This window comes from Mus musculus, chromosome 6, assembly GCF_000001635.26.
Source record: "Mus musculus strain C57BL/6J chromosome 6, GRCm38.p6 C57BL/6J".
In the NCBI taxonomy this organism is placed as follows: domain Eukaryota; kingdom Metazoa; phylum Chordata; class Mammalia; order Rodentia; family Muridae; genus Mus; species Mus musculus.
In genome coordinates, this window is record NC_000072.6 from 55272552 (window position 1) to 55296278 (window position 23727).

Sequence of the window (23727 nt, forward strand, 5' to 3'; positions counted from 1 at the left end):
AAGGTGTGTTCCACCACACCTTTAATCCCAGATGAAAGGCATAGCCCAGATTAAAGGTGTGTTCCTTAACTCGGAGATTCAATCTTCTGGAATCCATAGCCACTATGGCTCAAGATCTTCAAACCAAGATCCAGATAAGGATCTCCAAGCCTCCAGATAAGGGTCACTGGTGAGCCTTCCAATTCCGGATTGTAGTTCATTCCAAATATTGTCAAGTTGACAACCAGGAATAGCCACTACAGTCCCTTTTCACTCTAAAATTGCCCAGCTTCAAATGAGTAAGTTGGGGTGGAGACTAAGACAAGCTCCTTTTGGCCTTGAGATTGGGATGCAGTGTCTCAGGAGCTCTGGCAGCCCAAGGATCTTACACATGCGCAGAGCTCTTCTTGCACAGTGGGTCTAAAGGATCCAGAGAAAGGGACAAAGTTCTAAGAGAGCAGAGCTGAGGGTGGGTGGCTCTTTCAGGGAAGCCAGGCAGAAATAAAGGCCTCTTGGCAAGACCACGTGTTTTCTGTATGGCTGTCTGGCCTCATTATGGCTCAACCCATCAGGCTGGCAACCGCCTCGCCTCAGTCAGGCTGACAAAGGTAGGCGGCAGGATATGGTGTTTTTCCACTGGACAGGAGGAGCTGTGCCACTTGGCTCATCCCCTCCATAGGCCCCAAGAGAGCCCTGGGGCTGGAAAGGCCTTTAGAGGCTGGCAGGAATGAGGAGGGTCCGGGCCACTAGCCTTGCACTGTGTTTCCCTTCTGAAGTCATGGCACTTGAAGTACGTAGAAGGAACACGTGCCTCTAGATCTCCAGATCCACTGTTCCTGTGGACCCCCAGCCAGCCAGCCCTCTGCCCTCCTTCAGAGGGGCAGAAATGAGGGGACTGTGGCCTGCACACACTGCCAGCTTTATGCAGAATTTTCTGTAGGCTTGGTTCACATGGGTACATCTTCAGGGAAATGTGCAAATCATCCCAAGATAATTAAGGCAGAAGAGACTCTTGTCTGAAACACCTGGACAGGCATGGTGGAGGTAGCTCCCCACCCAGCCCTCCCTAAGCACTTCAGCCTACACTGCTGCAGGAATTAGACCCTTGAAGAAAACTTCTGGTGTAAGAGCCTGGCTGGGGGCCAGATTCCTGGTGGGGCCGTGACATATGTGTCTGCTGACTAGGCCACAAAGATCTTCTCTGTCACCAGGGGTCACCCGTTAAGCTGTTGCTCAGATAACGCTGAGGCTTAAGTCCTGGATATATAGACAGGTACAGGTGACCCGTCCTTTTGTTGTCACCTTTGGGATGAGTGCACGTCTGCATGCATGCATGTGACACAGAGCCCTGACAGTAAACTAAGCAACAGAGCAGCAAGACTGGGAGGGGTAGGGCTCCCTGTCACCTGAGTGTCAGGTACTGACCCCAGACCTCTTGACAGCCTGTCACTGCATTCTCCATGAGCCTCTGTTTTATCTAGAAAATGAAAGCTCAAGAAGCCATGCCTCAGAAAGATGGAGAAGGCCCGGATAAGGTGGGGAGTTGCAGACATGGCTAACTGCAATCTGACCCAGAGCGAGGACTGTAGAACCAGGCCAGCTCAGAGAGGCAATGCTGCAGGCAATGCCAGTGGGACCAGGGAGGGACTGGCCCAGGAGAACGCTGTATTGATTGTGTCACAAGGTGATGGACAGATGGGCTGCAAGGCAGGTGGCAGGTCCTAAAACCATGGTTAGTTAGCACCACCTTCCCATCTCACTTTGACTCTTTCTTCCCTGTGACTTGGATAAGTCACTTCATTCCCAAGACTTAGTCCTTCATTTTAAAAGAGGATGCCATAGTGCTGAACTCATTGGCTGTTTAACAGTTTCACTTATGGAGTGTTCATCATCAGTGTCCGGCACTTGCTAAGATCTCCCGTGCTAGTTTTTAAAATCTTGAATGATGGAGACTGGGGCGTAGGGGTAGGGGTGGCTCAGTGGTTAAGAGTACCAGAGAACCCAGGTTCAATTCCCAGCACCCACATGACAGCTTACAACTGTCTGTAACCCCAGTTCCAGGACATCTGGCCCCCTCATGTATACATAAATGCAGGCAAAGCACCAATGCACTTGAAAAAAATCTTGAATGTCACTGCTTCCAAGCAAGGATTGCTTGCTTCCATCATTCCCTTGGGGTGCTCAGATGGGGTCCCCTTTCTCCTGGACTGTAGCTTTCTCAGCCATAGGTGCACCAGGCAGTGTGCTCTATTCAAGCCGGCTTTTACATACCCTCTACCAGTTTGAGAGTTTTCATCTGGGTGGGGGTATGGGAAGAGACCCCACCTCAGACATCCTGGTGAATGTGTACTGTGGGACCAGAGGTGGTCTAGGGGAGAACAAAACTCACAGCGGGAGGGGAGCGACTATAACTGTTCAGTGAAGCACAGGTGAGACAGAGCCACGAGACACAGGGCATGCAACGCATAAGCCATAGCTGTCATCTGGAGAGCCACGACACCCGTTTGTAGTTTCTGAATCCAAAGAGTAAACGTCCAACCTATCTCCACCACCCAGGCCTCTTTGTCCCTGGCATGGCCTCTCCTGAAACCCAGAAAAAAAAAAGTTCTATTTTCAATGTTATTTTCCTAGCAAGTGCTGACCGACCTGGGTTGGTGCTCCTAACAGCTTAGGCCATCCGGTCTGGCGATGATATGGTCCCTGTTTCCTGTGAGGAATATGGCAGGTTTCCTGAGTCTGCGGAGGCACCAGGCGGTCACCGGCTTACTTTGTCCGAGGCTAAGCTTCAGTGCTCAGCTTGCTGCCTCTGCAGCCTTGCCAATGCCAGGAGCCTGGTAGGCAGGTGTCAGGTGAACCCCTGGCTGTGGATGTGGCCCAGGTAGTGACAGTTGTGTTGGAACCAGTGACTGAAAGCTTCCCCACGCATCAGGGACCTGGCTCATGTGAAGTGTCTTGTTTCAGGCTCCCAACACGGAGGGGAGTTCACTGTCACTTTCAGTTTCTCAATGGGGAAACAGAGGCATCACTGCGCCTTGCTAACCTTTTATTTTTACAGTAATTAGGTTCTAATTTACAATAACAGCCTGGCTGTGGTTGCATAGCTCTGTATCCCACCATGATAGCTGTTTAGTGGTGTCCTGGCTTCTCTCCTCTTGCCCTGGCTGTGTGTGTGTGTGTGTGTGTGTGTGTGTGTGTGTGTGTGTGTGTGTTAGATTCCGGCATTCTCTCCGGCACACATCTTGGTGTGGAGGGCAAGCATTTTTTGGTGACTGAAAACCTGGAGTTCTCCTGTATGCATTCCTTTGCCCTACCCCCAGCAGGTTCTCTTCATGTTGGTTAGGAAGAGACTTGAGCCAGCCTCTGCAAGAATGCCGGGGAGATCCACAGAGCACAGAGGAGAGCCAAGGGGCATAGCACGAAGGAGCCCTGGAAATGTCAAGTGGAAAGAAGCGGCTATATTTGGCCACTGCCTTCCTCCCTCTTATTCTTGCCGTGCCCCAGGAACCTCTTAGTCACCATTTTTATTGCAGAACGGCTCAGCAGCTTTAGATGTGGTGCCTGGCCGAGCTTCCCAAAGCTACCCCGTGCCTACATGTTGCTGCTCTGTGTCCTGCCACGCTCTCTGACCTTCTTCTCCTGTGCCTTCCTCCCCCCCCCCCCAATTCCCAGAGGTCCACCATAGTGGCCTTTTCTCTAGGACATCTCTGCCAGCCCCACTTTGTCCTTTGCTTTCCATGAATCTCACAGCTTCTTAAAGGGTTCACATGCACTTGGAGCTCAGAGGTCTCGGGAGAGGCAGTCCCCATCACAGAACGGCCACTGCTGCCAGTCACACACTTGTTTCATTTGGCAGTGTGATAGCATCCTTCAGGCCACCCCAGGGACCTGGCTCCTGGTCACTTGTGTTCTCATCTGTCCCCAGCCGATGGGATTGTGTGGAGGAGCCACCTAGACATCTCCCATAGGGTGAGCCTGTGTTGCTCTGTGCCTTCATAAACCTAAACATGTCCCCTTTCTCATCAGCCGGCTGCAGCCCTCAGATGCCCAGAGGACTCGCTGCCTTGCCCTGGCCATTGCCGACATCCTGTGGCGAGCTGGAGGCAAAGAACAAGCCGTGGTTGCACTGTAAGTGGTTCTGGGGGCCATGTTGTATTTAATCCCCAACTTGTCCTGGCCTAGCTGCTGGCTGAGGCTATCCTGGTCTGTATGCTGGGCAGCTGGGCTCTGTTGATTTCCAAACTCCAGGCTCATGTAGGAGGATGTGCTCCTGCCTGCCTGCCACACAGGACTTGGAAAGCACAGGAAAAAGCCTGCCACTCAGTTCCCCTTAGTGTTTCCCTTGGGGCCACAGGCTGACTCAGCAGTGTATGCCACCATCCAAGACCCCAAAGCATACTCTGCCTGTGTCACCATAACCTCATTACGGTGAGGATGAGATAGAGGTGAGTGGCTGAGGCCGTAGCCTAGTCCCTGGATTCGGTTACCATGACCACCATCAGCTTATCCCAGTCACCTCCATCCTGCCCTGCCGTTTTCTAGATCTCCAGCCTCACCCCTAGGGTGGAATCATCACTGTGGCTAAGCTTGGGGAAGGAAGTGGTTTGGGGATCAGTTTGATGACATTAGCATAGTGCTTAAGAAAGGGGGCTCTCTGAAACAGACTCTCAAAGCCATTGCTTGTTAGATGTGGAACCTTGGGACCTGACCTCACCTCCCTATGCCTCATTTGTTGAGTTGTTTAGAAAATGGGGTGATAATAATGATGACTTAATGGTTGTGAGAACTAAATGAGTAAGTATAAATAAATGATATGTATTAGATATAATAACATTATCAGTATGAATCATTTATTAATGTAAGTAGATGGTGGATGATAAATGTGATATGCTTCTGGCAGTCTCACATCAGCTGTGGGCTGGGTTGTCGGCTATGGCTACCTGCCTTTGGTACCCTACGCCAGGTAACTAATTAACCTTGGCACCTGTCTATTTGGCATCTCTAAGGGTACAGGGTTCAAGAGCTTGTGGAACAGAAGCCCAGAGAAGAAAGATGTTGTGTCCCAGGCCACATAGGAGCTGGTGGCAAGTGGGTCCCACACCCAAATCCTACTGTTAGTCAGAGCTGCCCCAGGCTACACTCCCATTTTCGTTGCTGGGGGAGTCTGTGTGGGTGGAGAGGCTTCTAAGAGGATGGCTGGAATCCTTACCCTGGATGAAGACAGTGGCAAGTCAGCAGTCCTTCCTCTGCAGATGTGTTTGCTAACTGTAAGGGAGAGTCGGGCCTCCTCCTGCCAGACATAGGCGTGGTTGTTCCAAGCTCACCCACCACTCTCTTTTTCCATGCCCTGGACTTGTGGGTGAGTTCATAGCAGGAAAAACGAGAAGCACTTGGCTCTCTGTTCCCTCTGGAGCTGCCACTCCTGTCCCCTTTTATTTCATGGCACATGTGGTCTTGCTGGCTGTAGAGTGAGCCTTTTCCTCTGTTAGAGGACTTATGCACCTTCTTTTCCTTTTTAGGGCTTCAGGAACACCGCACTTCAGTCCAACAGGGAAATACAAAGCAGATGGAGTCTTAGAAACAGTACGGCTTTCTGGAAAACTATCGTGCCACCTTTGGCTTTGTTTGGGGACTATCTCCTTTCATATAAGTAAATCCTACCCCAGCTGGGGCTGGCTGGCCATCCCTGCAGCCCAGGCCCCCAGAATCCTGCCTGCCCTTTGGGGGTTGGGGAGAGCTGAGTGGCTTGGTGGTTTGGCGTGGTTTGGCATGGTTTGGCGTGGTTTGGCTCATCAGAGCTGGTTCAGTGGCTGAGAGGCCCAGTGTGTCCCCTCATTCCCCTCCATATGCATTGGTATAGAGGTAACCTCAGTACCCCGTGTGCAGTGTTCCTTGTTGCGCTGACCTTCTGCCCTTCCCAAATCTTTATTATCTTTTCTAGCATTCACATGAATGGGGAGAGGCACGAGAATGTAGAAAGTGGGGGAGGGGAAGTTGATAGTATGGGGCAGCAGCCATAAGCCCAGCCTAAGTGCAAGTCAGGGAAAAAATAGGAAGGATACCGTGTATTATTAAAAACTTGGACACAGCAAAGATACTCAAAACCTGATATGCCTTCACCGTTTGTTCTAGCCAGTTTGTTTCCTATGACCCAGCCATACTCACATGTGACCCTTGAACCCTCACTTGGGACCTTGCTTGATTAATGTTTTCTGGAAATGTGTTTTTTCCTGACTTGCCTGAGTACAGCTTGTTGGGTTTTGACCTGGCTTGGCCATGGTGACATGGAAAAGTGATTCTTCCCTGCCTCTCCTATTCCTTGTTTTAGCCTCCACACAGGGACCATGATCCCTGTGCACCGTGATCCCTGTGCACCGTGTCAGGGGAGTACAGGGACTTTACCGGAGGATAACCTGTAACTCACTCAGCGATGCTGGACAGCCCAGAATCACTCACAACATCCCATGCACTTTTTTTTTTTTTTTTTTGGTAGGGCCTGACCCGGCATGGGCACAGTCCCTGGGGACATGTGGCTCACTCTGTGTGTTTCTTCACAGCTCACACTGTATAGTTTGACCAGCTCAGAGGACCTGGTGACTTTTATCCAGCAGAGTGTTCATCAGGTATGCAGTCATTTCTTTGGTGGCATGAACATTGCTAAACATCCCGATTTCTCTATGAAGAGGGTGGTAGGTGGAGTACGGCTCTGGTCATCTCCATCCTGGGGGTGGCAAAGACACTGGGAAGAATGTGCTGATGGAGGTCGAAGATGGGTGGGTGTGGGTAGGAGGCAGTTTCCGTGACATCCTCCAAGGCTGGTTGTGATCACAAGGCTTAGGGAGCTGTAGTAACTGGGCTTCATCTGGGATCAGGAGCCAAGCTGAGGCTTGACTTTGTAGGGCTTTCCCTCTGCTGAAGTAAGCAGCCACTCTGGAAGGCTGGACTGTGAATTAACAGAGAGAGAGTTCTAGAACAAGCTGGGAGGTGACGAGGAAGCAGCTCTCTCTGTGGGGCTGGAGGAGACCCTGCTTGGCACAGGACCTCACTAGTGTTCTGGAGAGGCGGGCTGAACCATGCAGGACCCTACAGTGCCTGCTTTGCTCAAGGAGGGATGCACTTCACCACTGGTTCTGAGATTGGCTCATGGCCTATGGCCAGGTTGGACAGGAGAAAACCTAGGGCTTTTGTAATCCCCAATGGGAAAGGTGCTATAGGGTGTGTGGAGCAAAGGATGTGGCTCATGGAGTAGTCAGCCTGGCTTTGGATCTGAGAGGCTGTGAGACTCAGGCTTTATCCTGAAGTTTTGTACCTAAGTTACCTCACTTGGCACGCCTAGGTACCAGCCATGCCTGCCTCACAGGCTGTGCATGAGGCCTAGCTTCATGGCATGAGCAGATAAAGAAGGAAGTATACCTGCTCCATGAGAATCAGGAAATGCTCTGGGGGGTCGAGTGATGAGCCTAGGTAGGAAGAACTGGCTGGAGGTGGGACCTGACCTGAAGTCCCTACTGTTAGATGTCCTTTCTCAGCCTTTCCCCCTGAAGATCCTGAGGGTCTTATCACAGCCCCAGAAGCATCCTGACCCTGACAGCACCAGATGTTCCCTGTTAAGAAAACAGTCCCACACTGAGACTAATGGAAGACAGGCATGGTCACGGGGCACTGGCCCCACTGAAACCTGTTCATCCTAGAACTATTGCTTTCCATTCTGGGGCAGCCCAGGAGAGATGGGGCCTGCATGGTCATCTTAGTTAGGGCAGCTTCCTCAGGTCTAGGCAGAGGGGTAGACATGTCGAGAGGGTCCTAGAATAGCTATCTGTCACTTGTGCCATTTCTACTTCTATTTTTTTCTTGTGATAACTCCTCGGGGTGTCTGCAGGGTGTGTGGCAGTTTCCTACCTTTGTGGAGAGCAATGAGAAGGCTTGAAGCAAGGGCCTAGGTACCTGCCTTGGCCTTGGAAAAGCCCTTTTGAACCCCCATCTAGAAATGGAAGCTGGAGCAGTAAAATAGCTTCTATTATCAGCGAAGACTCTTGAGCTCCTATGGGAAAATGTGTTCTACATGAAGTACAGGCACTCTGAGTGAGTAGAACCAGGGCTGCCTGTTGAATGGAGGTGTCTGAGGGCACAGCAGTATGCCTAAGGGAAGCCCATGGAAGGTTGTTCCCTGAGGCAGATGGAACATGGAGCTATCCTAGCTATGGAAGGAAAGGGATTGAGGACCAAGGAGTGGCCATAGTGCAGTCAAGGAAAGGCTTTGGGGTCAGGCCACTGCCCCTATGATGGTGACTCTTGGCACTAGGGCCTCAATCCTTGCCTGCAAATGGGCTCTTGTGCCTCAGCCTGTGTCCTGGGATTTCCCTGAATCTTGTACATGACAGAAGCCATAAGGGAGTTCAGAGAGAAGGGCCTGCTGTCAGGTGAGGGTCCCTCAGTTTAACCTTCAGGCTCTAGGTATGCCTCCTCGCCAGCTGTGGTTCCCTAGGGCAGCCGGTCTAGCCAATACCTGGCCCCCATTCCTCTGGAAACAGTCTCTTCCCCCCACAGCTTAATTTCTGTTTTTGCTGGAAGCAGTTGAGCTGCCTCAGCACTGAACACACCAAATCCATTTTTCATGGGCCGTGCTTAAGAGAGGCTCCTCGTGCCAGGCTGGGAAATGCATGCCACCGCCATCCAAAATAAACAGAGTCCATGCAGCGTTCATTGCTGCTTGCCACTCGAGAGGTGTCTGGTGGCCCCAGGCTTCTGTCCAGCTGGACCTTGGAATACCTTGGTGGGTTCATGTCTTCCCAGAGCTGGAGCTGTACTGGGAGAACGTCCCCTTCTTCCCAAGTGGCCCCAGACATTGTTTCGGGCCCAGTGACCTTTCATACCATCAGGATGCCCTGAGGCCTACCATGTCTTGGCAGCTTGAATTTGATGAGATAATTTTAATAAATATTTTTTGAAAGCAAGATGGAATATTGGTACCATTCAGCTATGTCCTAGGAGGGCAAACCTGGCCAAGTTGGGTTGTGTTTTCTACTCCCTGGGAGCCCAAAGCAAGCTCTGAGGTATCGTAAAGACTGGGACCATGTCACACTGCACAGTAACAGCTTCCCACTGTGCAATGGTGAGTTCAGCTTCAGTGGCTCGAATGCTCATAGCTCTACCACAGCCCTGCTGCAGGGTGATAGGCTCCTCGAGCTTGGCCAGGGACACTGATCCCGAAGACGAGGCTTCCCCTAAGCCAAGAGGGAAGGGGAGACAGAGGGAGAGCTCCCTAGGATAACTACAAGGTGGTATTAAAGCTGCACATAGGATCTGTCACCCGCACTCCCCAGGCATGGGTCACCCCAAGGAGGGACAGGGCCATCACTTTGCAGCTGTCACTTCCCCAGGAGCTGTCTCTGAGAACGTGCACCATAAATAACTGGGGAAGTATGCAAGGCAGGGTCTTAGTTATCATTGTTTTTCACTGTAGAAGCCACAGCACCAAGTGTCTGACTTGAGGTCACGGGTTTTAGATGTTTGATTCGTTTAAGTTGAGGCTCATTCATTTTTGTTGTTGTCATTGAAAGAGCTAAGATTATTCATAAAATGAGCAGTGATTTTGGGGCTCTGTGGGCTCCTCGGGCCAGCCGCTGGGCCGTCACACTTGCTTTCCTTGCCTGGAACATGCTTACATCATATGTCCAGAAAACCCTGACAGAGCCTCTCCTTCTCCACACTCGGCTTCCTGTGAGGCCTCTCGGGTTTTTGCAGAGGGGCTTGCCACCCTGTTCTGACCAAGCCACTCTCAACACATTTTAAGTTCCTTTTCTTTTGAGTCACCCCTACCAAGCAGACATGCCTACCTGCTTCTCAGGTCGCAGTTTGTAGAGACCGGTCTCATGTATTATTTTTGAAAGAGGGTCTCTCTGTAGCCCAGGTTGGCCTCACGTTCATTTCTAGCTCGCAGTGGGCCCAAGTCTTCGTCTCTCTCAGCCCGCCAGTGCAAGATCCCAGATGCCACTCCCTAGAGATGCCTAGAGGAACATGCTCTTGGTACAGGAACTTCACTCACTATTATGCTTTTATGATCAGTTAACTGCCTGTTTGAATTACAGGGCGAAGACAAAGACTGCACTTTAAAGGGAAGATAATTTTATTAGAACCTTGAGCTGTAATAGTTTCCGAACTGCAATACTATATTTGATTCTGAGTTTCTTGGTGGCCAAGGAAAAAAATGAAAATGTTCTCAGTTACATCATGCTTGTCAAAAATAGCCTTTTCTCCTTTTAGCTTTAAGTCCAAAAGTATTGCTGACATACAAGGAGGACTATTATAACTGCATATTCAAACACAGTTCATCCTGCCCAAAGTGGGACGAGCAAAATTTCATACTGGTTTGGGGCTGGGAGCTGTAGACTCTTCATTTCTGTAGGCTGTTGTTTGAGTTGGGGTTTCTATTGCTTTGATAAAACACCATGGCCATCAACAATTTAGGAGGAAAGGGTTTATTTCAGTTTACAACTCTCAGGTCATATTCTCTCACTGAGGGAAGTCAGGGCAGGAACTGAAGGCAGGTACTGAAGGCAGGAAGTGAAGGCAGGTACCTGGAGCAGGAAGTGAAGGCAGGTACCTGGAGCAGGAAGTGAAGGCAGGTACCTGGAGCAGGAAGTGAAGGCAGGTACTGAAGGCAGGAAGTGAAGGCAGGAAGTGAAGGCAGGTACTGAAGGCAGGAAGTGAAGGCAGGTACTGAAGGCAGGTACTGAAGGCAGGAAGTGAAGGCAGGAAGTGAAGGCAGGTACAGAAGGCAGGAAGTGAAGGCAGGTACTGAAGGCAGGTACTGAAGGCAGGAAGTGAAGGCAGGTACTGAAGGCAGGAAGTGAAGGCAGGTACTGAAGGCAGGTACTGAAGGCAGGAAGTGAAGGCAGGTACCTGGAGCAGGAAGTGAAGCAGAGGCCACAGAAGAGTGCTGCTGACTGGTTTGCTCCCCATGGCTTGCTCATACTGCCTTTTTATTTTATTTTAAAATTTTTCTCATTTTTACTCTCTCCCCTCTTAGTGAAAATACATCCTTTTATCATATAACACATTCAGATTACAGTTTCCCCTCCCCCTGCTCCTCCCAGCTACCCCCACTTCCCCTCCCACCTGGATCCACTCCCTCTCTGTCTTTCATTAGATCAGAACAAGCTCCCAAGAGATAATAATGAAATATATTATCAATCTTCAGTCAAGAAAATGCCCTATAGACTTACCTACAGGCAATCTGGTGGAGGCATTTTCTCAATTGAGTATTTTCTTACTGGGTGTCTCTCTAGCTTGTGTCAAGTTGCCCAAACCCAAACCAAACCATAGTATACCAGAACCAGCACGAATAGCAGCAGGCCCTGTGCTGAACCATAGTGTACCATAGCTGCTGTGGGTGCCAGGCTGGCCCTGCTGTAAGTGCTTTGCACCCTGCTGTAAGCAGAGACTCCTACTTTGCCTGTATTGTACAGCGGAGAAAGGGGGTTAGGGACCAGGAAGTTCAGAAACATCTGTCCAGTCATGTGACAGGCTCAGAGTGGCAGAGCCACACAGCCAGGCGGGGTGTCTGAGATGCAAAATAGACCTGATGCAGCATCAGCAACATTTTAATACCAGACAAATCAAACCCAAGATAACCAGCTAATCAAAAGTGGGTATTTAAAACCCCTTTTAAAATAATAAATTTGTAGGGAAGGCAGGCACTCCCTAGCTTCCAGTGGATGCCAGCCCTGTTCTACATCTGCTGTGTACTTGCTGACCACACAGCTCAGCTCTTCTGTATCAGAGCTATGTCAAGGAGAGTGCCCTTAGACCTCCAGTGTGTTACCCAGGAGCCGGGTGGTCTCATTCTCTGACAGAGGATAATAACAGCAGAGCTCAGTGTCCTTCTGTCAGGGTCAGAGGTGACAGTGGTCCCAGAATGGAATATGTGTCACCCCTGTTGCTTCTGGCTTTGGTGCTTCTGGGGTCGTACATGAGCTCTACGGTGGTATTTCTGTCATCCAGGTTTTGGGGCTCAGTTCTGTGTTCCTCTGTCCTTTAGAAGGCCTAGCTGGGAAGACGTGACTAGAATATGCTCTCTCTGGCTACGCACTGACTCCTGTGACTGTGCTGGAAGCCGTGAGGCCAGGACCCCGGCGGGCTGTGCTCTGGGTCTGGCTGCACAAGTGGCTGCAGGGTGGGGATGCACATTTGACAGGTCCTCTTTCCTCCTCCCGCAGTTTGAAGCTGGACCCTATGGTTGCATCCTGCTCACCTTGTCTGCTATCCTGTCCAGGTCCCTGGAGCTGTGAGTATCCACCCTCATCCTGGTATGGGGGTTGTCCAGCTTGTTCCCTGGGTGGCCCTTGATGAAGCTACAAGGAGGGAAAGCTGGCTGGTGTGGAGAAGAGTAGTCACAGTCTATATACACATCTTCCCAGGGTGGCCTTCTCTGTTTCTCTGTGGCCTTTGCATATGGCAGGGGATGGCAGGGGAGACCTCCCCCCACCCCCCCGAGACCTTGCAGGCAACTGCAGAACCTGCAGGCTTGAGCGCTCAATGAGATTCTCTTGATATGTGTGTAAGGATGGATAACAGGCAAAGACCTGGGCGTTGCCATTAGGGAACCCAGCAGATTAATAGCACATGAATTTTTTGTGAAGTACAATTGATTGATTCTCCATTCCTTCCAATCATAGGCAGGGTTAGAGTATGGGACTCTTGGGTAGGGGTTATTGTTGGGGTACCTGGTAAGGGAGATTTGGGAAGTAATTCTTAGCAGGTTTGGGTAAAGGGCTGAGCCTGGGTTGCCTTGGCATAAAGAACATTTGTTCCCCTGTGGATGTCAGCTGTGCTGGCGGCCTAGTGCTGTCTCCCTGGGCCTCTACTGTGGTGGGAGGAGGCGTGGGGCTTTGCAGCCTCGTGCACTGGCCCCCCTGCTGCCTGCTGATGCTGACCTTATTAAAGCAGGGCGTGCACAGCACTTTCTAATGGCATTTTACTTCTAATCCTGCCATAATGATATGATTCATTCCTGGTATGGGCTCACGTGCATGGAGACCATAAGCCTTTCTGACTTCTCCCAGGCTTGGCTTGCTAATCCCTGGATGGTGGGAGGGATGGATAGGGGAGCTTTCAGCCTCACTGAGGGCAACCGTGCTCTTGGGCACCAGGCCTGTAGTTCTAACTTCAGCTCCTCCAGCTGTGCCGGAGCTTCTGGTGCAGGGTGCAGGTTGTCTTGTCTAAGGGGGTGGTGACTGCTGCTCTCATTGGAGCACCCTGAAGTGAGTGGGCACCTGGACCACACGCAAGCTTCTGCATGTAACCCTCTCCTTCCAGAAGGGACTCGGGGCACCACATTTAAGTGATCTTCTTGCTGGACAGAGCTGGAGAGCTGCTGCCTGACCCATCTGACCTGGACAAGCAGGTCAAGGGCAGTCTCTATCCAAGCTGTCATTTGTGGGCATTCATCAGTGACTAGTGTGCACACACGTGCACACACACACACCCAAACACCCCCCCCCAAACACACAAATGGACATATAGACACCAGATAAACACACAAGCATTTGCAGCATGAACACAGAGGTTCAGTCCAACTGACTCCAGGGCCTCTGGGCAGCTTTCTGAGCCCTGTAGGCAAGTGTCTTGTGGTTCCCAAGGAATGATAATCTAGGTTAGACCTCTTCCTTCCCAAGGAGCTGAATAGGGACCTGCTGTGGGTTGGATTTTATCTCACAACAGAGGTCTCTCCTCGCCTTCCCTTAGAGCCCAAAGCAGAGGACAGGCCCATGCACAGTGAGAATAATGGCAGCCAGTAGCTGATGCAGCTTCAGTGTGCCCAACCCTTTCCTTGACAGTCATACAGGAGAACATGGAGCCTGTACCCTGCTCCACTGGGTGGATCCACTATGGCCACTGTGGCTTTAGGAGGCTAATGCTTTGCCTAGGCAAGCTGGCCCCACACAGCTTTTTTGCTTTGCTGCACACAGAGGCGAATTCTGATGATAGACAGACTTGGAATCAGGCCTGATTGCTCCTCTGTGCTGGAATTTTTTCCCCTCAGAACTGGAGATTTCTGGGCATCCCTCGTGTTTTGCCCCATCTTTCCTCTGCAGGAAGCCCCTGGATCATAGGTCGGGGAAGGTCATCTCTATTTGAGTGCCCCCACTTTGGGCAAACCTCTGGGAGCATGACGATGGATGGTGCTTCTGCCACATGCTATAGCCTCTAGTAGGTCTTGTCACTCCTCCTTTCAATCTTGTCTCGACACCTATGAGGTCTTCTCATATACACAGCCTCAGCATGACCAGGTCTTCACAGTGCTCATCCTTGGCATGCACTGCCCAGCCACATCTAAGTACCATGGAGCCTGAGATGGGCCTGGTGGGAGGACTGACCTGGGATGTCCAGTGTGAAGTGAATTTGAAGTAGCAACAATTACCTCTGAGCCACCCAAGTACAATGAGGCATGTGGACTGAAGGCTTCATTGTGAACCAGGGCAGATCTGGGTAGCCTGGGTGGCCTCTGCACACTCTCAGAAGGCTGCTTGAGATGGGAGCATCCCAGCAGAGCTAACCTTGCTTGCACCACTGTGAGCCAGGGGCTTCCTTCAGAGGAAAGATGGATAGCCAGGAGGACAGGAAGAGCCTGGGCAGTCCTGGTGTTGCTCAGCTTCTGAGAGTGGTTTTGAAATGGCCACAGCCCTCAGCTCCCAGCTGAGAATGATGCTCTGCTGGGCATACCAACTTCCCATTTACTACCTTGGGGTCAGCATCCCTCAAAGGCCTTTCTTCGTAGACATCTGGACACAGAAGTACAGATGTTACCTAGCTCAGGTGCCAAGTGGCCTATTGGTGAAACCGTGAATGCAAACCTTTTACAGAGTCACTGTAGACGAAGGGCACTTAGATCCACCGTCACTCAGCGGCCACCTGGCTGGCCAGTATCTTCAATGCTTTTTCACTAGTGTACTGGGGCTGATAAAACTAAATCTAACTTATTCTTCAGAAAAATCCATTTCTGTAAAAGAAAAAAAAAGCCATTTCAAAGTCCACTGCGTGAAGCAGGTATAACTAGGTGGGCCAGTGAGTGTGGCGGGGCAAGGCGGGCGAGGCCCCTGCCTGCCCCTCAGCATCTGGCATGACTCTTCCTTCTTCCCAGTTCTGCTTAAAAATGTAGGGAGCAGATGATGGCCGAGGGCCTTCCTGCTCTGGGTTCCGAGTCAGCTTTGTAGAATCCTTTGATGCTGTTTCTGAATGGTCTGTTACCACTTTGAGTGGTAGTTGGAAACAGGTCTTAGGAGACCAGAGATTTTAATATCAAATGCTGCTTAGCCATGAGAGTGCTAGGTTGGGAAGGCTTCCTTAGTTCATTCTAAATAATCTGTGTGTGTGTGTGTGTGTGTGTGTGTGTGTGTGTGTGTGTGTGTGTCTATATGTATGTGTGTGTGTGTATGTGTGTGTTGCGTGGGCACTGAGGTGAATATTGCTGGTCTGAGACTGTGCAGAGGATAGCATGATGACTGTGTGATGTGAGTGAGTGACGGAAGGGGCACACTCTCCCCTCCCTGGTGGGGTTCTCTCCAGTCCAGAGGCTGCTCTTATATCACCCATAGGTCACTTGTGGAGCTAGGGTGCATGCTGTGGGCAGATGCAAACCCAGCGTAACCAGGCCAGTTGCTCCTAGGAGCAGGCAGAATCAGGCCTTTGAGCTTTGCCTTCCCCGGGGAGGGAGGAGCTTGTGGAGGTTGTTGCCCTGCAACCTGATTTCAAGCTGTTTGTATTCTGTCTTAAGATCTGCAGTGACTTACAGTAAAGCCTGTGTTATATTTCATGCTCTCATGACTTCTAGACACTGAGCTGTGTGCCTAGAGATTTCCCTAGGGAGTTCTTGCAACTCCCCAGGGATGCTCAGAGCCCCACAAGTCAAGCTTGGGTGACCCAGGGCTAGGAGTGGAAAGGGGAAGGGGGTGCTATGGGAAGCACAGCCTGGCTCACGGTGAGGCAGTGCCGGTCAGTGGCAAGAAGTTATGCCAGAAGCCTGAAAAGACTCATTACTGCAGCATCTTTGGCAGCAGAAGGGCAATCTTGAAAGTCCAAAAACGCAATGTTGGGCAGCACAGCCAGGCATTGAGGGTCAGGGCCTCGCCACACTGTATCTCACCATGTAACTCCTGCCCTCAAAACTCTTGAGATTAGAAACAACAGTGCCAGCGGGGTGGTTTCTTTTCCTTGAAAAAATATCCCTGGAGTGGGAGTCGGCCATGGATGGGGGCTCAGTCTGCCACAGCAAGCAGAAGTCAAAGATTAACTCGTTCGTGTAAAGCACAGGCAGAGGAGAAGGACATCCGGGAGTCAGCGCTATCTCTGGGACCTGGGTCCTCTGTGTCTTCTCTGCATCTTCATCCCATTCTTACATCCCAGCTGTGTTGCTAAGAAGAGCCAGACTTCCCGCAGTTTGCACCCTGCCACGTTTCAGGCTCCCAAGCATTGTGTGGCTAGCTATTGTGTGGCTGTACGTGACATAGAATGTGTGAGACTTGGGGTGGCCCCAGGAAGACAGTTCAAACCCAAGGTTTGCTCTACCGTCCAGCCATAGGATGTTTTGGCCTTGGTCAAGAAGTAGAGACATAGGGAGCATAGGAGAGTAGGAGAGCCAAGGTCAGTTTGGGGATGGCTCCATAGTGTCTTCTGAAAAAGAGATAAAGGCAGGCACAAAGCTAGCCCAGTCGCAGACCACCCCTACCCCAGGGGAGCTGGGAGGTCAGAGACATGTGCAGTGAGGCTAAGAGCTAGGAAGCTCTTGTTGGGAACCTACTGTCCCTACACGTGTGGCTTTGATCATGATGAAGTGTGCACAGTGCTTAGCAAGCAGCATCCTCAGAGTTCCTAAACATGCTCAGTCCTGGATGATGAGAGGTAACAGCTACCCAGACCAGGAGCCCCAGTTCCTGGGCTTTTATTTCTACAGACAGCTACAGGCTTGCCAGGCAGATCTCCAGTCCTCTGCTACCTGGGGCTCCTCCGTGATGTGCAAGGCTGTCCAGGATGGACCATTAAGATCTCTAGGCTCCAGCTAGGAGATGGCAAGAAGTCCCTCAATGAGTTCCAACAGTACTTCCCATGAGAGGAGACTATACTAACAAACATTGCCAGCTAAACTGATGGAGACCAAGGTCAAGTGTGGAAGGGAAGCCCTGTGTCTCAGCAGATGCCTCACCCAGACTCCCTTATATGAGTCACCCTTCATGTACTACCTTATGTGTGTGTGTGACCAGGGTCTTCTCTCCTCTCTCCTCAAGGAATGTGTCTCAGTCAGGGTTCTATTGCTGCTATGAAACACCAAGACCAAAAAGCAAGTTGGGGAGAAAGCATTTAGTGGACTTCCACTTCCACACTGCTGTTCATCACTGAAGGAAGCCAGGGAAGGAATCCAAACAGGGCAGGAACCCAGAAGCAGGAACTAATTTAGAGGCCACAAAGGCATGCTACGTACTGGCTTGTTCTATATAGCTGGATCAGTCTACTTTCTTATAGAACCCAGGACCAACCAGCCATCCCAGAAGTGGCACCTCTCACAATGGGCTGAGCCTTCTCCCATCAATCACTAATAAAGAAAATTTTCTACAGCAGTGTTTTCAACCTGTGGGTTGAGATCCTTTTGATAAATCTGTCTTGAAAAATATTTAATTACATTGCATGAAGTAACAAAATTACAGTTATGAAGAAACAAAGAAAGTAAGTTTATGGTTGGTGGTGGGAGTGTGTGTGTTACCACAACATGAAGAATTACATGAAAGGTTCACAGTGTTAGGCGGGGTGAGACCCACTGCTCCACAGGCCGGCCTACTGCCTGACCGTATGGAAGCATTTTTCTGAATTGAGGTCCCCTCTTCTCAGATGGCTGGTTTGTGTCAGTTTACACAAATCGAGCCTGCATACTGTGAACTCGGAAGGCGGTCTCGCCAGAAGGAGAGGAGAGGATCCTAGCTGCTACCTTGGGCTTTTGTGATCTTGTGGCAGCCCAAGTAACAGACCTGAGACCATTCTCCTACTTCTCAGGGGTCTTTGAGAAGTGAAAGATGATTTGCTAACCTGGCTGACAGTGTCACTTGTCTTGTAGCTTCCAGTTTAATAGACTGTGCATTTATCTTCGTCCCTGGGGACGGTGACAAGACCTCCTCAGGTCTCTGATGACTGAGGGGTGGAGAGAAAGCGAGGCTCTAGATAGGCCCACATTAGCCTGGGGACTTGATGGCCTTTTGTACTTCCAAGTTTAGTTGTCAGGGTCTGAGCTAGGTCCCCAGGCTACAGAGATGGCAAATTTAGTTGGGGAGTACCCACTAGGGCTAGCTGTGGGCAGTAGCTCTGCCAATGGACACTGAGTCTGGGGGTGTGCATGAGAGGGGTCCATTCTGTGGTCTAGGATGCAGTGTGATTGATAGCTGAGTGGAAGGCCCTTCTGACCCTCAGGTCTATGTGTAGACCTGTAGACCCATAGGACATGTTTTCATTCTCCCTATTTCTTCCATTGAGAGTTCAGGTATACAGAAGAAGAAGACGGACTTCAGTAGGAGGAGAGGAGGGTAGTACACTGAACCTTCTAGAAGGGCAGTCTGGGCTAAGGCTAGGCCACTTAGTTATCCCTTCCTCAACTTGCCACCTGGAATCTAGCTATTGGAAGCTGTTATCAGGGCTTCCCTTGCTCACAGCTTCTCCCACTAATTACTTGCTGTGCATCTGCAGGGTCTGGAGCCCAGTTCTGACCAGTAAGGAACCAATAGGACATTACCTGGTCCTAAAAGCCCCTCTTGCCTAGAGGGCCAAAGTGATCATCTGAGAACAATTGGTATGGGCCTTGGAGATAGGAAGGATGGAAGGAAGGAAAGATTTGGAGAGATGAGGTATTTCTGTCTCTGAGGTAAAGAAGGGCTGGGTCTCTTTATGGAGAAAGGAACTCTTAGCAGGGCTGTGAGGATTGGCAATTAGGGCTTGTCAGACAGAAAAAAAAGAAGCATTCTCTAGGAATTAGCTGGGAGGAGTGGTATCAGAGCCAGGGAGAGATCATGAGTCAGGAGGCACAGGCAGCTTGGGGATACACTGTGCAGTAGTCAGGGTCATGGGTTCCTTGGGGATGCTCTGGGAAGTAGTGAGGACCATGGGTCCCTGTTCTTTCTTTTCTTCTTCCTTCAGACAGGCCCTTCTTCACTCTGCGGAGCTTCCTTACACCATGTGTTCTCGTCTTCTCACTGCCTGGGCATGGGAAGGACCCTCCTGCTATGATGCTCTCACAATGTGCAAGACTTCTCCATGGTCTGGTCCCTCATTATAACAACGCTGTAGGGTAGCTGTTGTTATCCTAGGGGACCACAGCACCCGTGGAAGAAGAGGCCTGACATTCACCCATATGACCACTGTCCCACCCCTCCGGCCCTTCCTGGAAGAACCGAGTTCCCCAATCCTTTGTAGATGTCCTCAGCTACAGTTTGACCTTTTTGGAGGCCCAGATTCACCATAGGCTCTTGGCTGTGACATGAATGGTCAAGGTGGCAGGAATTGTGACCTCTCAGTCGTTGTTTTCCTGTTTTTGATTATTGTGTTTGGAAGAAAAAGGAAGTGACATTTACCACATGCCAGAGGCTTTATATAGTTTATCTTACTCTGTTCTCACAGTAACCCATAATAGGAGGCATTGCCATGCTCATGTGGCCTTTGGGGACACAGACTCCGAAGAAGGGACAAGTTTTAAATGGCAGCCTTTGGGCTTAAACCCAGTCCTCACTGACTGAGAACCCAGATTTTCTCAGCTGTATTACAGCTTCCTGTCTCACTGCAGACACTCACCCCTTTGAAGTAGGTTGGGGGTGCAGGAGTGCAGCTCTTGGACAGGGGTCCCAAGTACTAGTGCTTAGGCAGAAAACGGATGGCTGGTTTCTGTTCACACAAGGCTTTCAAAGGTAACTGTCAGGGACCAGCCAGCCTTGTTTCCGTCCCAGAAGTTCCCAGAGGTCACTAATCTTTCCCTGTTCTCTCATTCCATCAGTGTGGACTCAGGCTAGTAGGGGTTGGTCACTTGGATAGACGGAGGTTGAGCTGGCCACCAACCTGCCTTTTTCAGGTAAATAGGCTAGAGATGGGGCCATGTCTCTAGGCTACATGCGCCTATTATTGTCCCTTCTGTTTAGAAGTTTCTGTGCCAAATGCCAAGTTCACATGGGAGACTTTTAGGTGAAGGGACAAGCTGGCTGGAGCCAGCGTTGGTAGAACCTAACCTAGGTGGGGCTTCAGGGGTTTGGCCTGCCTGGAGCTGGCAGGCCAGGCTAATGTCTGGCTGTATGTCAGACCACGTAGTACACTGGCACTGCCTACCGTGTGGCCACACAACAATGAAGTCCAGTCTTTTCTGGGACTTCAGTTTCCCCATCAGTGAGAGATGAGAGTCTTGCCCTGCTAGCCTCCCAACGCTTTTGAGATAAGAAAGCATTTGGAAGGATCTGCAGCTACAGATCCTATCCTGTGTTGTCAGCTTGCTCCAGGGCAGAAGCACCAACTATTGTGAGATGTGTGTATGCCTCAGTCCTTGAATCTTGAATGGCATCCATTACTGGCTTGGACCCATCCTCTCCCAGAGCCTATCTTGAGCCTGTAGGGCTCTCTTGTTGTATTCTTTGCCTCTGGTCAGTGGTTTTAGGGACCTCCAGATGGTGAAGAGATTCAAGGGGCTTGGTTTTTGCTGGCCCTCCCAAGCAGTGCTCTCTGTTGCCTCTTGTCACTAGGTGACCCATAGTGCAGCTTCCTTGATCCTGACCCATTCCTCCCAAATGCTGAGATGTTGGGAGCAGTTACTGAGTCCCACCTACCAGGCCAGGTTAATGGAGGCTTTCCCACTGTGTGCTTCCTGGCATTGCAGTGTAGGAAAGCACAGTTTGCTGGAGGGACCTGAAGCATAGGACAGCTTCTGGCGAATAGCATGGCCATATGGATGGACCCTGGCCTCTTAGCTTTTGTAGCTCAAGATCCCAGTGGGAATTATGGAGCAAGCTAATCTTTGCCTTCAACATAGAAGCTCTGTCCTTGGCTTCTGTAAAGTGGACTTCTGCACAGAAGATTTTGTTAAAAGAGAGCTTTAAGTCTATAATGACATTGGAAGTCTCTTGTCCTAGTATCCTAGGCTGGTGCTAACAAGGCTGGGAACACACTGATGTAGTACACATACAGATGAACTGCATACAAAACCTTATTCTTATAACTGCAGGGTGGTGGGGCCAGGACCCACCTTCTGGCTTCATTTCAATATAAAGCACCCATTCAAAGGCCCTCACTTTCCCTAGATGCATATTGTGAGGGTCTCATAGGTTGTTGGGGCTTGAGTGTGTGTGTGTCTGTGTCTGTGTGTGTGTGTGTGTGTGTGTGTGTGTGTGTGTCTGTGTCTCTCTGTGTGTGTCTTTGTATGTGTATCTGTCTATGTGTGTGTCTGTGTGTCTGTGTGAGTGTATCTGTGTACATGTTACTATACTGAGTATTGAACTGAGAGCCTCACATTTATTGGACAAATGCTCTACCACTGAGCTAAACAATCCTTTTCAATTTTTAATTTTGAAACAGTCTTACTCTAACCCAGCTGACATTGGACTTCTTTCTTTTCCTTCTTTTTTCTTTTTAATTTTGTTTGTCAACTGCTTTGAGGTTATTTTTTAAGCTAGGATTTCTCTGGCCCTGGTTCTCGATCTGTAGATCAGGCTGGCCTTGAACTCAGAGATCTGCTTGCCTCTACCTTAATTGCTGGGATTAAAGGTGTGAACTGCAGCACCAGTTTGACCTTGGATTTTCAATCCTCCTGCCTCTGCTTCCTGAGTAACTGGGATTATAAACAGGTTTGCTTCTTCAGGCTGGGTTCAATGTAGGGATTTGGTGAGACATAATTTAGTCAAAGACCATTTTGCTCCAGAACGGGAGACTGAGGCCTAGGGAAGAAATGCTTGCAATTATCCCACAGCAGGCTGGCACTAGAACTCAGGGCTGAATCAGGCTTCTGTGTAAGCTGATCTCTTGTGTAGGCAATGCAGAGGAGGATGGCCTCTGACCAGCACTCCTCACACGTGGGCCTTGTCAGAACTCCCCAGGGGAGGACTGGGCATTGCCGGTTGCCAAAGTTGTAAATCTCTTAAGCCATAAGCTGCTCCTTGGCGTCTCCCGGGTGCCCTAATGTGAAATACACATGTCCCTCCCTTTTAACATCCAGGCAACTTCTGAATTTCCCATCGTGTTTGCACCTAAGGATGCAATTACCATTTCCTCCCATTGTCCGTTCTGCTAGTCCCTCTTCTCCCAGCTGACGCAGGCTTTCGAGCCCGCTGGGTGAACACGCGGCCGAGAGCTTATGAAGATCGGGCTGCTTCTGAAAGCCACAGGTGGCCGGCGGCCAGTGATGCTTATCAGTCCCCCCAGGACTGCTTTGAGGTTATTTTCTTCTCGTCAGAAGATGTTGTATATGCCACAGAGAACGTTTCCATCAATTCTTCTGCCTCAGCTAGCGCCAACCCAGCACTGTGCTTGCCGTGAGTCACCCCTTGCTGGCTCTCTCCCAGGCATGCTGGTCTGCTTCTAGTGGGCAAGACCTACAGACCTTCCCAGAGGACCCTGGGCTTTTGTGGTTCTTTACAGATCTCTGTGATTCTACCTGGAGCCTTATCTCCTGAGCACCACTTTCCCATTTGTCTATCAGGTATAAAACCGCAAACACACACACACACACACACACACACACACACACACACACACACACACATTTATTGGGGGGCGGGGGAAGTACGATGGAGTTTGAGTTTGTAATGTTATATGGGAAGGGAAGAGGAGTGTGCATTTTGGGGACCTTAGACTTGTAGCATCTATTGAGACCAGGTTCTTGCTTGTCTTTCACTAAATGGAAAAACAAATGACCAGTCGCTGAGCCCTTGCTGCCCTTGGCCCCAGCTCAGTGCTTCTTCTGGGTTGTGGATATAGTAAGCAGATCAGGCCCTGGGCATAGGGCCAGGTGGGCAGTGTGCATTCAGGTCTGTGTGTAGCCATGGAGGCCTAAGTTCCAGACTCTCTCACCTTACCATCTCTCAGTAGCCAAGTGTCTGAGCCTCTTTCCACATCTATTAAATAGATGTAGTCAATGTTTCTTGCTTGGGGGCCTTGTGATGTGTGTGGTCAGTGGCCATGGCTACTTTCCTGTGTGCTGGCCGACTGGCTCTGGGACACATAATTTTGGTGCATCAAGAGAGACTTACTTTAGGATGCCCAAAGGACCAGAATCCTATGGTAGGACTAAGGTGATGGCCGGAAGGGCTTCGAGGCTGCAGACTTGATGCTTCCTCCTGGCCAGCTCTCACCCATCAGCTTCCTCTCGGTGTACACCTGTTTCTCTGGTTTGGAGAATTTCTTTTGGTAAAGAGGCTCTTTACTCTGTGCTGTTTGAAGTTCTGTCCCAAGTACGGAGCCACAGAGGTAACAGGAAGAGGGTACCCAGGCCTTGGACACTAGCTGCCAAGGTTTCCCACTATCCCATCATCCATGAGTGAAGGACCTTTGGCAAGTCAGCTGTTTCTTTGAGACAGGGCTTTCTTTTGTCGGTAGGGAATCTTGGGAATGTGGTGTCCAAGACAAATCCTGTGCTCAGGTGGCAATGGCTGTTGTCACAGCCTCAAGCAGGCTTTCTATGGTAGGCTGACTTCTACTGCCAACAACTTCATACCATGGACACGGTCAGTTTTAAATGAGAAGTGT

General features: G+C 50.4%; 1 protein-coding gene across 7 annotated transcripts in view; it reads left to right on the plus strand.

Annotated features, from left to right (window-relative positions):
• Mindy4 (MINDY lysine 48 deubiquitinase 4) overlaps window positions 1–23727 on the plus strand; it is a 116874-nt gene that overhangs the window by 69202 nt on the left and 23945 nt on the right. For 3 of the 7 annotated variants that reach the window (XR_003956214.1, XM_006506296.4, NM_001142781.1), the window contains 4 exons: window positions 4003–4104; window positions 5496–5559; window positions 6534–6599; window positions 12195–12262. Coding sequence is in view for 4 of the 7 variants with exons in the window: in XM_006506296.4 (XP_006506359.1) it covers window positions 4003–4104; window positions 5496–5559; window positions 6534–6599; window positions 12195–12262 (300 nt within the window). In the remaining 3 variants the exon portion in view is untranslated. Of the gene's footprint in view, window positions 1–4002; window positions 4105–5495; window positions 6075–6533; window positions 6600–12194; window positions 12263–23727 lie in introns of those variants that run through there. The other 4 variants (XR_003956212.1, XR_003956211.1, XM_006506298.4 and 1 more) reach the window with 3 other exon arrangements.